The following is a 16,252-nucleotide window of genomic DNA, read 5'->3' as shown; positions in this document are numbered from 1 at the left end:
TATTCATGCTTCACAATTAATTCGTCCAAAACTGTTGAAGAAACTCAAGCGACAGCTCTCTTTGTAAAATACCATGAAAGGGAAAAAGGTGTGGGATTTTCAATATGTTCAATATTTAGTAAGTATCTAAATAATATAAAAAGGATGAAGCATAACCATTTGAATTATAGGAAATCAAATGATTATCAAATCAAATTATTCATTTGAATAAAGCTCCAAATCTTAAGCTTGAGTTTCAAAACTTAATCATATTTTAACTACTGATTTTATTTGATTTTATCTATTGTTCTTATTTCTTTCTTTTTTGTTTAAAATTTAAATCATGCTTTTTATTTCTACTGTTTTAATGTATCTGTAAAGCACTTTGAATCGCCTCGTTGTTGAATTTTGCTATTCAAATAAACTTGCCTTGCCTTAATAAAGATGCAGCAAAACGGTTAAACGACACACTTGCTTTGCTTGCTTTCACTTCATGTTCAGCATACAGATGTAAGAATAGCACAAGTCTTCTCATCTGACTCTCCATGCATTTTCTATCCTTCTATAAAGGCATATCTAAAACTTCCACATGATATGAACAGAAATGTAGTAAAACAGAATTCTGCATGGTCTGAAAAAAAGATTTTGCTTCCATTCAATGCATAAAAAGAGCCAAAATATCTTCCTAATAACTTATTTCGCCGAGCTCCTCTGTCACAGAATTGTTTGCCACTGGGATGTGTTTTCATTATGAGGATTAATGCAATTGCTCCACTGAGCCCATAAAGGCAAACTAAATGAGTTTTACAGGAACACTGTGTTCCACTGCCAGTCTAAACACTGTTAGGAGAAGCTGTGAAGGGCACTGATGTTTGTTGGTATCTCTCCAGTCTGTTGATTATAGATTCTGAGAAAATGTGAGACCGATCAGGTAAGAGGGAACACTTTGTCCTCTCTGGCTGCTACAACAAAAACATCCAGTTGCACAGCTGAAAATTCACTGGAAATTAGCATGACATTTATCCAGCTACAATCTCCAAAACATAACATTACAGTACAAAACAGTATGGAGGCACAGTCCTGGATTTTGAATTTGTGAGGCTGAGTTCTAAAGCTTTATTGGCTGATTATTATGGAAATATATGTTAATTTATGGAAAACCGAAATGTTCCAGAATGTCACGGTAAGCCAAGCCAGCTACGCTTCAGTTCAGCAGATAAGTCTTTAAGTGCAGTTAAACTGGACTGTTTTTAAGTCTGCGGTGTCTCTACAATGGCTGCTGAATTAGATTCAAATAGATAATGCATCTAGGATATCCATGTGTATAAATACATATATATATGTGCTGATGACTAAAAGAAAATCAGCTCAAATTAACAGCTTCTATCTTAAACACTATTTCCAGAATTAAACCAGTGGGGAAATAAATCATTGGCAACAAACCTTTTTCAGACTAAGCCATACTGACTCGATTAATTGTGACTCTTCCATACAGCATAAACTCACCCGTCGTTAAAGCTGCTCTTCGAAAAACTTTGAATTGGTTCAGTTACATATTCATGAGTAAATATTGGAATGATTTCACAATTCTGGAAACGTCCTCGACATAATAAGGTTGCAAGAGTGAAGCCACAAGTGATAGTAATTAGTCATTTCTGTACAGATCATTTAAATCCAGAACCAGCAAAGGTGCTTATGGTGAGACGTTGTTCTACTATTATGGACCTCGTCTGTGGATCAGCCTGCCAGAGAACCTCAGGGCTGCAGAGAATGTTGATTTTTTTTAAAAGAGCCTTAAGACCTACCTTTTTAGTTTAGCTTACAGCTGAATTTTATTTCATTCAGTTATTTAATTATTTATTTATTATTATTATCGTACTGCCCTGATCTGGGCGGTTCCCTGTGGTGGCGGCCTCTGTGGTCATTGGTGGGCCGTGTCCCGGTGTGGACAGATCCCCGAGATATCGTTTCCTCACTGTTCCTCATGTTGATGTTGTTTGTTGTTGATATTGATGTTGCTCATGTTGGAGGTGGGGGGTGGGGTGGTATGTGTGCAGTGTGGTCGTCGGTGTGATGTTTGTGTGTGAGTTTATGCATGAATTGATTTCATTATTGATTTCATTATGTAAAGCCCTTTGTGCTGCTTTTTGGTATGAAAGTGCTATGTAAATCAATTTTGATTTGATTTGATTTAGGTTTGCAAAGAAAAGAAAATGAAAGGGTAACAGGAAGCTTGTGTCTCTTTGCAGCTGACAAGCTCGACCTACTTGCAGCTCAAAAATTGAACAAGAAAGGTCTGACGTGTAACACTGACCACTGACCTTTCAACAAGCATTTTGTGTGAAGCAATTTCTGCCCAAACAATGGAGTTAACGCTGTAGATTAAACCTTGTTTGTCTAAAATGTCCCGTGACTTTTATATTGAGTGCTCTATTTTGTTGCTCAGAGTCTAATTTACACCATACATTATTATAGCAATTAAGTAAAAAAAAACTTAGATAAATAAATTAAGTACGTATGACTTAAAAAATCATTTCCAGGATGTAGAAACTGTGCCATTTTAACCTTTTCTATCCTGTTTCCACACTAGCATTCTTGAGTTTTGCCTTTGCTGCGCAGGGCACTTTGGGTTTTTGAAACATGAATAAAAATAAAGCTGGACTGAGTCAAAATTACATTTCATAGTTCATAGGAGGATGGCATTACTTTGTAAATCAGTCAAGAGTTGTCTCTAGTCATGCTAAAACATTTTTTGATGGATGAATAGTGATATTTCTGTTAATAAAACGTTCCGTATCTGCGATGTATCCTTGCTTGGTCCCTCAAATGCGTGATTTATGATCAAGTAATACATCACTGCCAGAGTATGACAACAAGCTTACGTTCAGCCTGCACTTGCACAAAGTATCCCAGCGTTAAAGCCATGGTCTGGGAGTCCAGACTGCTGAGCGTCTTAGCCGCAGTGGTCCCAGTCATGGGCGCTCCGTTCAGCTGGGCGTAGTAGATCATCTCTGCCGGGTTCTTTGGACCCGGGAGCCGACGGATGCTCACCATCTGGGAAAGGAGAAATGCAGCTGCATGATGACTGAATGCGTTAGCTCAGTTTACTTTAAACATACAGAATGCAAGCAAAAAAGTCTAATCTGTGGTATCCGTTATCTCCCCCCGCCAACACAAAATCTGTGGCCCGATCAAAACTCTGAATCTCACTTGCTTTGATCAAGTCAAACATTTGCTGCGAGATAGCTGCACTTGGTGAAGACACTCGAGAATAACTGAGTCACTTGAAATCTCAATTTCCTTTCATCATACATCAAACACATTTTTTAATTTGACAAACACATCCCACGGTTTAATCAAGTCGGGTAATTTGATTTTGTCGTCAGAAGAAAGGCTATGCGTTATTAAATGGCTGGAGGTTTTCTCCATTGCCTACACCCCGCACCCGTCCTCCCCGTCGATCTCTCTGTCAGCTTTTCCCTCCTCCGTTCCGCAGCCATAAAACTGGTCGTCTGTGAAGACCATAAAACCTTGAGGGTGTGTAAGACCACGAGGAGTCAAACGTGGTCTTAATTTGCACAATATGGAGCAGGGAGGTGACATATACTGGAAAAAACATACTCGCAAGCCTCTGTACTCCCGTGCTTATGAGGACTTTCAATGCAGGTAAGCGCACTCTATCATCCTCATCCTTCAGTGCCCCCTCAGCACAACACCACAACTGTTTTAGCAAAGAAACTATATCACAAACATTTTACTCTCCAAAGCAGTTTTTAATCTTCTGAGCAGGTACTGCAGTTGGTGATTTTATTCTAAAAGAGAAACAGGAAAATACGCTCAAGACCTACTGATGTTAAATGTTTACAACATGGAAATACTGTGTTTTTAGAACTATCTTTCCAAGCATCTTTGTATCTGCACCAACAACTCCCTGCTTGAAACTGTTTCATCTTAAATATGTTGTTTTTTCTGTGAATACACTGCCCCCCCCCCCCCCCCCCCCACAGCCCTTCCTCTCAGAGTATCCCTGCTTTCAAAACCGTCTCACACAGATGTTGCCAGTGGCACTGTCCAGGGTGCTAAATCTGGAGCTTTCCATGGTGCTGAATACACTCAAAACTGGTAACATAGTGGTGCACTAAGGATAGTACGTCCACCATTTTGTTCCAGAGTGAAATATTCGGATATTTCATTATTTAGTTTGATGCAAACATTTAGGGCTCCCATTGGATTTCAGACCGAATAACAAACACATTATACTATGTTTCCATTTCATCATCCATTTCTTCCACTCCATCTGAATTCCACATGAGAGAATTTGATTTTTCAATCACCAGAGGCCAGCGAGCAGCTTGACATTAACATGACATCCACCCATCATATCAATCGGTTAATGGCCGGTGTTCCTGCAGAGCTCACTGAAGAAATTGCTTTTCAAACCGGGAAAGCACTGCTTCATGTCATGATGCCAGACAAATCAATAAACTCATGGGAGAGGATGGATTCAAAGACCTGGATTAACCCCCACTGACTCTGGTGAACCCTATACTTGCCATTTCAAATCAAATACAAAAAACACACAAAATGTAACATTTCCTTAAGGTCATCATTTCAACTTTGCGCTTTCTAACAATTAATCTAAATAAGCTGTACAATGTTTTGTGTTTGGTGCTAATTATGGCTAATGGCTTCATTAGTATATTAATGTAATTCAGAAACTGGTCACATTTTCTGTTAATGTTTCATTCAGACACGCCAGTGAAAGTGGCCGAGAGAGAGATGGCGTCACTTGGCAGAGAGAAAGGAAGGAGTTTTAGTTTTTTTTTTCACAACATCATGTAATATCGCCATGACAACATGATAGCTACAACTGCCGTCTCGTTTGCGAGGACATCACTGCGTTGACGGTGAGAGCACAGATGTTATCAGCTCTAAAACAAACCTGAGAACAACTTTTCCCACGTTGCTGTTAAATGAGAAGCAGCACCACCACAAAAACCTAAAAATCCTTCTTGAGTTAATTTTTTCTCATAAAAAATTCCTATTTAGCTAGCTAAAAATTGCACTGGACTGAACTTTGAAACAGTTTGCTCTAGTTTTTTTGTCAAAATAATCACCATTGCTGCGTGCGTTAACTTGACTGTGCCGTAATGTTGCAGCATTGGTCATTAAATTAAAATAGCGTAGCTGCAGTTGACACAAACATCTGAGAAATCGATTAAAAAACATCAGCAGAGGATGTCAGTGGAAGAAGTTGGCTATTAAACTACGTGGACAGGCTACAACTGCGTGAACCAGTTATCTGTAAAACTATATCAGCACAACTTCTTCTAGAGTGACAAATTTTCTAAATTTTGAATTCTTTTCTTCTTTTCATCAAAATTAGAAAATTGCACGTTTACTGCAAATGTCTCTAAATAAATCCTAAAAAATGGTTAAGAAGTTGCAAATACAGTAAGTACAGCAGTACAACCCATCATTAAGCATTCAATTACCACTAAACATGAGTAAATAGTTAGACACCTTGAAGGGGTGAAGTCTGTACAAAAGTGTTAACACAATGACTTCATTTCGTTGCAAACTGGTTTAACTTACTTTACATAATCTTAACCTTTTGGTTCCATGGTCATGACAAGACCTAATTAACTCTGACCTGTACGGTGTAGCCACCCACTGTGGTGGCCCGCCGGGATCTCACTGTCTGAGAGCCCTGCCTGCCAGCCACCAGGAAGAGCTCAGCCAACCGCTGCTCCATGAGACTGGCAAAGCTCTGGTAGTTTGCCACGAGGGAGAAGCTGTCTACATCCTGGATCACTGTGAGAGGAGACAAGAAAAGACACAGAGGGATTTAGGGGAGAAAGAGAGGCGTTCAGGCGGACAAAGAGGGGCAGAAGAATAGACGGATGAGGGAATGAAGGATGGGGTGGAACGCAAAAGGGAGAAAACAGATAAAGAGAAGGAGAGTCTGAGGACAGGCGACGCGAGAAACTATCAAAGAGAGATCATTTGAGGACACTATTGACATTAAGAAGAACGGGGAAGGAGAAACTAGAGATGTGAGGTAAATGGAACATGGATGATGGTCCATCCAATTTAAAAGCAGCCCATCCTGAAATGTCTGTTTAGGCTGCACTGAATTACAGATCACACACACAAACACGTACCGATGCAAACACACACACATACACATGGGTGACCTGTCAGTCTGGCTGCTGAGTGCTTCTCTTACCAGAAGCTATGAGATGCGGCAGTGGACAGTCTTCACACACACACACACACACACACACACACCTGCATCATTCACACCCAACAATGATGTGATGTGAAGTGATTACTCCCTGTGCCCCAGTCAGGAAGCTGTGAATTATACATCAATAGGTTTCCCCAGGAACAAACCAGCTAAAGACACTCTAAGAAGAGAGCGCGAGCGGGTAAAAGAGGAGGGGGGGGGGGCTGCTGCTAAGACAGGAAACGAGGAAGGGATGGAGGGCAGGAAAGAAGGGAAATCTAGAGAGCCAACAGTATTCTGCTGAAAAGCAAAAACAGCATGCAGCAGGCATTTAACTAACTGCTGCTTTATCCAATCAATGCTGCGCTCGATCACTGCTGATCACCCTGTGGCACCTCGGCCCATGTGTGTACGTGTGTGTGTTATCACACACGTGATTTACCTGTTATCACCCAGTAGTTCCTGGTAGCTGAGGACGTGTTGAGATTGTGGTATTCAAGGGCTGGAGAGAAACACAAAGAGAGAAAATTACAGCTACAGGACAGACTAAATTACTGTAAGACTACCCACAACACCACTTAGGATTGAATTTGGAACAGCAGTCCAGTTTTTAATCCACTTCCCTAATTGTGCACATACAGAAATATCAAAATTACAACCTTTATGTAATTTAAAATTGCACATAGTTACCAATGTTCACACAGTCCTGCGTCGCCATTAGAAAAACAACATAACCAACACAAAAAGACCATGAAAATATCTCTTCCGCCTCACACAGACGTAAGAGTATTATTTCAAACTGAAGGTTTTATGGAGGAATCTTCCTGATAATGCAGCCTTCTGCCTGTGTAAACAGTTTTCCTGGGTAGCATTTTCTCTTTGAAGTGCTACTACATTTTGTGGAGGCAATCAGAATGTGAAAGATTTGTCTAACTTAGACCGTGGAAGCCTCATTCTTTCTCATTTAAGGGTCTTATTTACTTCTGTATCCCACTGTAAAATATTAATGGGATGAATAATTTTGCATATCCACATTGGGTCCCGCTTCGGCAAGACAGCTGCGATGTAAAATGAGGGGAGCTATGAAAGATGGCAAAATAAACAGCAAAAAATACGACTGTGCATGTATTTGTTTGTGATAGGCTCAGTCTGACAGCGTTAGTATTTCAGAGTCGCTGGGATGGACGAACCCTTCCGCTGAAATCTTGTGGGAGGCGAAATGCCACAGATAGAATACAATCTACATGTGAGTGAGAGCAGAGGCAGCTGCCCTGAGAAGATGGGAGAAAATCGACAAAGCTGGACTACAAACGGTGTGGTCTGAACTTTGAAGACCGCCATCTTTTGACCTGTAAAACGGGAAAAGAGGATGGAAAAGAAACCGTTCACAGCACAACCTTTTTCTGTAAAACTCTTAATATATTCACTCTCTCCTCACTCTTTCTAAAGATTCGGGGGAGCTCAACTTCCACATTGACCTGCTCAAATAAATAGCGATCACCATTAAATTCAAAAGCCCCGTCAAAATAGTCAAGCAGTCTCTTCTATCATCTGATTAAAAGTGCCACAGCTACTCCTTCTATACAATTCATGTGACATGTGCAGAATACTGTAAGATGGCAGCACAGTGACTTTATTCATTCACCTGAATGCTGCCTTCACTGCTTATACTGAGGAGGACATCCAGCCTTTAGCACCTTTTAAATGCTCTGTGGACTATTATTATTATTATGTTGTGGACCCATACAGAGGTATGACACACATTAGTTGTGCCGTGATGTGTTTGGGATGCTGGGGAGCCTGCTGTGATAAACTGAGCTCCTCTCCTCTTTTTCCTCCCAATACCATTATTGTTGGCATTAAATTTGAGATTTTCCTTTTTGTTAGCATTGCAGATGTCTTTGGCCTGGTGTTGCTGTGCTCATTAACCTCCCTTTTCTGTCATTTCAACCCTAAAACGATCGAGGAAGATGGCCGCCCTTCCTGAGTCTGCTTCTGCTGGAGGTCTCTTCCTGTTAAAAGGGAATATTTTCCTCACTACTGTCACCCTTTGCTCTGTGCAGGCTAAGAGCAGAGGTGTGAATCATGACTGAATTCAATATGTTACCGTTAGTTTCTTGAACTAGGCAACTTTTTCTTTAACTGGCATACATGCTTACAGTCGTAATGAGTAGGACTGAACTGGATTATAATTGCTTTGAACTGGTATGTATCTAATTGGACTGTGTTGAACTTGTTCACTTTCTTTTTAAATTGAACATAAATCTGTGCTTTATAAATAAACTGAACTGAACTGGGACCAGAAGAAAAAAGCTCTGATAGTTTCCATAATGTTGCCATAACTGAGTCTCACAACTGAGTCTGTAGAATACGAGCACTGTTACAATGCCGTGCATGTTGCCCCATATAATTACACTGAAGCTGTTTAGTGGTTACTGGTGATGGTGCTCTCATGATTTCACACATTAAGACAGTCAATTATTACATGATAATTGGAAATGAAAACATTGTACTGTGGAATATTTGTCCTTAATTGGTGTGTTGACTGAAAGCCTTTGAAGTCATGTAGAGGAAATGTAGCAGCAGTCTGTTTGTCAGGATTTATTACAGTATCAACCTTCACTCTCTTACCTCTCACTATCCATCTTCTCTTCACCTTTCTTTCTGCCTGCATGCCTCTGTTTCCTTCTCCACCTGTTTTCTTTTCAGCTTATTCATTTCCTGAGACCCCCAACCGACTGTCTCCTTCTGTTTTACGCACACAACTTCCCACCCTCAGTTCTTCAACCTCGTTCTGGTCCTATTCATATGTCAACCTCTCCCCTCTTATTTCCTGGTTTCACCATCTGTCTCCACCTATCTCCTCCAGGCTGCCAGTCTGCTGAGCGCTGAGTGTTTAAGCCTGAGTCGGTGGCGTTGCAGGCAGCAGTAGCTCTTACCAGCCAGTGTTTACGCTCAGCCCTGCCTTCCTGACGCCTCTGCACTGTATCTGAGCACATTCACATTCACTGCGCTCTTCCCTTAATTCAAAATAGCTCACATAAGGGACAAAGAGCACCGAAGTGTGAAGGTTCAGACTCCTTTTGTGCTCTTTAGGGAATCTGTTCAATGCGCGGATGAATCTGGTGCATTCGTTTTTATCAACGCAGCTGCAGGAAAACTTAGTTGCGTAATTCTATCAAATAAAAAAGAGGAAGAAGGAGAAGAAAGTTAAACACAAAACGATCCTGCACCAATTTCATCATGAAAGATAAATCTGATTAAAAAGGTAGGTCTATATTTATCATACAGTTCAAAAAGCTTCCAGCTTCCAAAGCCTATTGTCAGCACTGACACGTAAATGTGCCGGTTAATAGTGAAAATGAAACTCATTAATATATACATTCATCTTTAAAAAGCTTAGAAGATATTCTTAAGCAGTTAAACACTATAAATGTTAGCAAACATTCCTCAATCAGGAGTTAATACTGTTAGCTGTGGACTGTTTTCAGCCCTGGATTACCACACATCACGTGCTTTGATTAATATGGGGATTCAATAAAAAATGAGATGTTTATGTTTAATAACAGGAATGTGCAATGATGCAGCTCGCATCAATGTCTATAATCCTTTTTAGAGAAATCGTGCTTTGTCTATGAGCGTATTTGAGTGCAAGACGCTGGCAGAATTATTCTTTAACAACACTATATTTTAAGGACTTCCGAGCATGAAAGGTTCCATAAGTCTGGCCAGCACAACTGTGATGTAAGATCATTACCACGGACTCATTGTTCTGAAGCTGTCATTTTCTCTGTAATTTACAGTTTTGATTTGGAAGATGAAAAAAATGTAACTTTTGGCTGTAGTTTTACTTCTTTCACTGTAACATTGACAGGGCGGAGGGACGGAAAGGCTTAAACGGGTATTCTGTCCTCTTGTATTTTTCATTATGTTCGTCTTTTTTCATCATTATTGAAGTTGTACACAGTACTCTGTTTTTACATTAACTGCATTGTTATGCTGCCAAAATCTAAATGAAGCTGTGCTCATTCCCATTTTTCTCTTTCTGTTGTCAGACGGCCAAACAAGTCTAAAACTGTGACTGAAAGCTTCCCTTTAAGGTTACACGTCATCTTCAAAGCTCTGTTGGGCTGATTCTCTGCTTTGGATAGTTTTTAAGCACAGCATCTGACACACACATTACTCACAGAAGGAGGAGACGACACACGACAGAGAGAGAGAGCTAGAAGCGGCAAAATGTTTCCAAATCTTTCTCTACATCTAAGACTCCTGCACGTCCTGCTTTCTTTTGTGATCGCATGCCAAGAGCTGAATGCAGCCAAATAGTTCCAAGAAGGTTTGTCCAAAAAGCTTCCAAATGTATCGCTTGAAAAAGGTCACTAAAGGAGTTAAAGTGACCGAAGTGAAAAGCAAAAAAGTTGGCACCACTGGTTCTGAGAAGCTGTTAGCTTGACTCCCATGTCAGAATATCTTTGTCGGCTTTCTAAAGCAGGAAAAAGAATAAATCCTCAAAGCTGAACCCTTCTTAACCCTTCAGCTGAACGTTCCTTAAAGGGATTAAAATAATATAAATGAAGAAAGTTGTAAAGATATGCGTTCTGCACTCAGCAGTTTGTTTGGAATAAGCAGAAGAAACAGCAAAGTAAAACTTTGACCTCAATATTAAAGATTCATGATCGACATCTGCAGTATTTATTAGAACAGAAAAATACTTTATTCATCCCCCAATGGGGGAAATTCAAATTAGTCAAGTAGCTCGAAAAAAGATAAATATTTACAATGATTGTATATTAACAACAAAACTAATAAAAATACTACTACTACTAATAATAATAATAATAAAAATAATAAATTACTAAATATCACTGTTAAAAGCCTGGCTGTGGGAACAAAGGACCTCCTGAACCTCTCAGTCCTGCAGCTGATATAATAACTATATTAGTAATAATAACTATATATATTTTAATGCAGATATAATAACTATTCACCATGAGATAAGGTGAAATATTATCATCTCTCTTATGAAAAACAGTGTAAATTGTTTGTTTTAATGACCTGTATGAAGCAAGAGTCAACTCAAATACAAAGCCTAGACTTCTGGATTCTCAGCATCCTTTACACGATAAGTTTCAAACGCTTCCATCAGGGAGGAGCTTCAGCTTTCCCAGATGCGGTAAAAAACCTATACAGACTTTTGATCCTACTCTTGTTGTCGTTGAAACAAAACGCCATGATCTTGGCAGCTGTGTAGGATTTATATGCCGGGTTGAGGTGTAAACTGTATTTTTATTTTTGTACTTCTGTTGAAGTCGGCATACCAAGGGCATTAAAGTTTTACTCTCCACAAAAAATAAATAAATGAAAGGCTCCTTGTCTCTCTGGCACGGTGTTTAGACGCTAATACGACAAGAACTCTTGAGACATCTGAAGAACCTGGAGGTATACACGAGCAGAGGCAGACACGCTCCCACACGAACACCACATCCTTGCAGCTAATTACATTTATATCATGCATACCTTTGCAGCATAACCACTGGTGCGTGACAGGGTAGAGAATATGAAATGTTACTATTTAAAAGGACTGTGCATGTGCTGTTATATAAAGAACATATAATAAATGGATCTCCAGTTCACTTTGGAATAAAGTGCTCAGTTCAGTCACGTGTGAATGGCCCTCAGCTGGAAACACACACTGAAGGTCAGCAGTCAGATGGAATTTATCATGACGATGATCCATTTATCTTTCCAACACATGCATGAACTATGCACTTTTATCTTTTTTAATATTACTATGATCCTTTGCATCCATTCTCTGACGGATCATTTATCAACTGAATCGATTCATATCTGAGTTATATATAATAATTAGCTTGTTGTTGCTGTACAAGAAAAAGGACCGTGTTTTTAGGAGAACAGGCATAGTTTCCGTGGCGATGCCAAGTGGGTTTGGATGTGACCATGTGAAGTGTGATGTTTCAGCCCTTTGGGTTCTGAGAGCACGCACAAACAGATACTAATCTAATCTCACCGGGCTAAAATTAGCTCATTCGGGGGACATGGACAACAGATTGCCGATGGCAGGATTCAGATGATAGGAGCTGTACAGCTGTTTGCCCTTTTAGAATCTCACAGATGGCCATGAAAGCAGGAGCAGAATACAAACAGAGCCCGTTTGGAACCAACTATTGGGGCTAAGGCCATTTATTTCTAACAGCTGGAACCAAAAAAACTATTTTTTTTTGTTTTTACAGCAATTCATTTCAAGAATTAGTTGATATGACAAAAATGAAGAATACAAAACTGGCTACTACTAACGTATCCTACAGGATGCCAACTGATGGGCTAATAATGAGATGCCTCTGCTCTGCAGTTGGTCCGACTGGTCTCACTCCTTCCTGTTTTTCAGATGTACTCGATAACAGATCTGCTGTCTTGTTATAGGTTTATCTACATATCCAAACCAATGATGTTTCCCTGACCTTAAAGAAGCACTAGTCAGTCATTTCATGATGAGCTGAACAGTTTTAAATCTTTGATGTTACAGCATCTCTTGCCCGTGTTGGCTAATGCTGGCAAACTGACATTGTTGCACAAATAAGTAACTATTACTACAAACATTCTTCTACTCGCTTGTGTCACACTATGTTTAGTTAGACGTGAAAATGAACGGTGTGTTGGTGGGTTAGGAACAGATACAGCTCTTTCAGCTCCAAGGTTTTATGTATCAGGACTTCATAAAAATCTCTGTGACTTTTGTAACTTTGAGGGATATTTGCTTATTTGTTTATTTAAACACTTAGAATGCAAAGCCCACCCCTTTTTATTGGCTGTCCACTGGGCTTGTAATTAGGTTAAACTAATGATCCAATGGCTCCTGTACACCTGTTTCACCTTAACTAACCTTAACTAACACAGACGCAATAGGTCAAAATGTTATTCTGTATGCACCATTAAAGGAGAAGTTTTGTTTTTTTTTTAAACTTGGACCTTATTTCTGGCATAAAATACGTTCATCTACTCAACGATAACAGTTTGGTGAAAGTTGGCGTCCTTCAGTAGAGATCGGCGTATATCCATATAACGGGAGACAACAGGGCAGAGACAATACAGCCTCTAAATTAGGACTTATCTGTCTTTATTTCACCAATACTTTAAGTCTAATTAATGCATGAACGCGTACTGTTAGCACAGAACAACATTCTAAATTCTGTTTTCATGCTACGTACCCCCTCCTATCCAAGTCTTTTACCTCTTGTACAGGTGTGAAAATATAAGCTTCCTCTCGCTGTAGCGTGCCTGTCTTCTTCACTTACACTGTGTAAAGTCATTTTGAATCCCCTCACTTGAGAAGTAGGTCAAACATATGCTAAGTCATGAATCATGCATTGCCCTGCAGTGGACTCCCGGTTGTCAATGTTGTCGAAGACAACCAACAAATTCTATGTAAGTCGGTCTCAGCCAGAGGCAGAATGCTGCACAGACTGATCATAAAAAAAAAGGAAAAAAACCCACAACTGTTATGTAATAAGAAATATTGGCATAAGGAGAACGGAGACGTCAACAGATGGTTGCAGTGCTGCTGTGAAAAGCAAAAAACCACTGGATTCAGGTGTCTCTTTATCTTATTTCTTTGTTCCACTCGTCTCAATGCTGATACCCTCCCCTGCTGGAAGTCTTCTCGTCTTCCAGCCTCGGTTTTTCTGAGCCTGTATCTATTTTTACAATCCGAGCTATGTTCAGCACACTTGTTCCATCTTCCTGACGCTGAAAAGTTTACAAAAAACACACGGAGCGCGGATGTGGACTCAGTGTCTGTCTTTGTTTTTGCTCTATTCGGCCCAGCCAGAAAGGAGAACATCCTCGCACCTTCTTTACACATTAGTGGTTTCTGATTTTTTTTTACATGGCGTGTAACAAGTCCAAGTCTATTACTGTGCTTTCTACCTTGGAGAAATATATTGCTAAAAGTAAAACATAGAATAAAGGGGATGGTATATGATGAAAAATTCAAGCCAACATTTCCGCATCTGAAACGTCACATTTTCAACAATAAACTAAAACTAACGCTGGGCGAGAACATTTTCAAGTTCTCCAAAAATGAGCCAAAAGAACATTTTGTCACGGAGAGAACATAATCAAGTCAGAATACTGTCAAAATCTGTTTTCAGCACTCGTAGTTAATAAAACTAAAGTGTGCAGAATGCGTATGTAATGCTTGATAAACCTTCCAAAAAGGAATTTCTCATTTTAATTTCCACTTACAGCTGTCTGTAAATGATTAGGAATGCAACTTAATTATCTGGCAGTTCCTAAGAGAAGATGGCTTCGAGTCACAGAACGTAAATGACTAAAGAGCCCCCTGAATGGACTTTATCTGTTTGGCTAGACAACACTAAATGTGGATTAGACCATTTTGGCTGAGTTTACATGCAGACATAACAGAAAAGCTGTTTGTTTCTGTATTGCTTTGAACTGCCCACAAGCAGAGTAGCTGCCCAGAACTTCATGATTCTAGATTTGTCTTTGATTGGATGTGATCACCGTTTGAAAAGAGATCATCAGTCACGTTTGGGTCAAGGTGTAAATGGTTAACGGTCACACTTGCAGACAGCTTTGGTTTATTTTTCCAGGATTCAGGATAATCTGCTGTATCCATAATATAGGGGTGCCAACGTTTGTTTTTTTCTTGCTTGCAACACATATGGTAAGTCCTTTTTTCTGGGCCATTTTGGAGACACTATTACTCTGGAAGAAAGTAATACTAAACAACCCCAAACTTTGTATCAACAGGGGCAAATAAAACTGCACCCACCAGCATGACTAAGTATCAGAAAAGGGGGTTATTTTCATTCTAAATCTTTTGTGTTTGACAATAGATCAACACTTCCGATAGATGAATAAATTCCTCTGAATAACTTTCAGATAAGCAGCAAAAAGTAACAAGAATGAGCTTCGGCAGGTTAGATTACATCTAAAACAAGTAAAGTTACCAACTGTTTACACCCAATTCTTTATACTACAAATACCACAAAGCATAGCTTTTTAAATTATAACGTTGTGCGTGTAAAGCTTTACACTAGTGGCAGGTATGCCTTTTGCATCACATGCATGTAGGAGCTCATTAAATTAGTGTTTGTTCTTCCAGTTTCATACTTTTTCAACAAAGCACTCCAAGTTAACATGGCTTCTGTTGAGCCTGATCAGTTTTTATATTAATCAGGAATCATCCTCCACACAAACTGTTCAACCTGATGGTAAAATCAATCATGGACAGGTATTTCAGGGTTCAAATGTGGACGAACTGTGGCCTAATGTTGGGCCTGGTAAAGACGAATTTTAGCCATACTTACGCTCAGCGATGACCAGGGGAGGGTAGAACAGAAAGTATCCCACCAGTTCGGCAGTCAGCTGGTTGAGGAGCCCACTGGATATTGTCCCGTTCAGAACTGCGTCCTGATTCTTCACCACATAGACCAGAGTGACTGAGGGAGAGCCTGGCTCCTGGGAAACACTCTGGATCTGAGGACAAACACATCAATAAATGTATTACTCTGAACAACATACGTGCAAATTGTGACTGATTTCAGGTCTTTATTTGCAGCAAAAATCCAGACAGGCAGCCATGGCCACATAGGTTAGTCAAACATTCATAAACTAATATCTAAGACTATCTTGCCAATTATCTAAGATGCACATAAAGGATGCATAACAGAGCTCCAGACGCAGTATGACACAGAAATGAACACAGAAGGTTTTATTCCCTTCGACAGTAAGACCCGTGTGATGTTCGGAAAGTAGCGTAACTAAGTTACAATAGTGAAGGAATTACCATCCCATTTCTCCTGAGCGTTCCTGAGTGTTAATAATTCACTGAGTAAATTATGAATGGACCCCGTATTTGTGTCTGCTTGCTGAGACCTATTTTACGATGATGACTTTGTGCATACAAAGCAGCAGTCTTGAGAGTATTCAGACAGTCTGACAGAATGAAGAGAAACTAAAAGGAGGATTTATGCATGAAAGCATATAACAGCACTGTATTCT

The 16,252-nt window shown here is 39.8% G+C and overlaps 1 protein-coding gene across 3 annotated transcripts in view; it reads right to left on the bottom strand.

The window, feature by feature from the left end:
* Nucleotides 1-16,252, bottom strand: part of kiaa1549la (KIAA1549-like a) — a 133,408-nt gene that overhangs the window by 54,848 nt on the left and 62,308 nt on the right. For all 3 annotated transcript variants that reach the window (XM_075470600.1, XM_075470601.1, XM_075470602.1), the window contains exons 7-10: nucleotides 15,559-15,727; nucleotides 6,651-6,710; nucleotides 5,633-5,793; nucleotides 2,862-3,033 (exon numbers count right to left, since the gene is read on the bottom strand). In XM_075470600.1, the coding sequence (XP_075326715.1) occupies nucleotides 2,862-3,033; nucleotides 5,633-5,793; nucleotides 6,651-6,710; nucleotides 15,559-15,727 (562 nt within the window). The remainder of the gene's footprint in view (nucleotides 1-2,861; nucleotides 3,034-5,632; nucleotides 5,794-6,650; nucleotides 6,711-15,558; nucleotides 15,728-16,252) is intronic.

Source organism: Odontesthes bonariensis, chromosome 7 (genome assembly GCF_027942865.1).
Source record: "Odontesthes bonariensis isolate fOdoBon6 chromosome 7, fOdoBon6.hap1, whole genome shotgun sequence".
NCBI classification, from domain to species: Eukaryota; Metazoa; Chordata; class Actinopteri; order Atheriniformes; family Atherinopsidae; genus Odontesthes; species Odontesthes bonariensis.
This window is presented reverse-complemented; position numbering and strand designations above follow the sequence as displayed.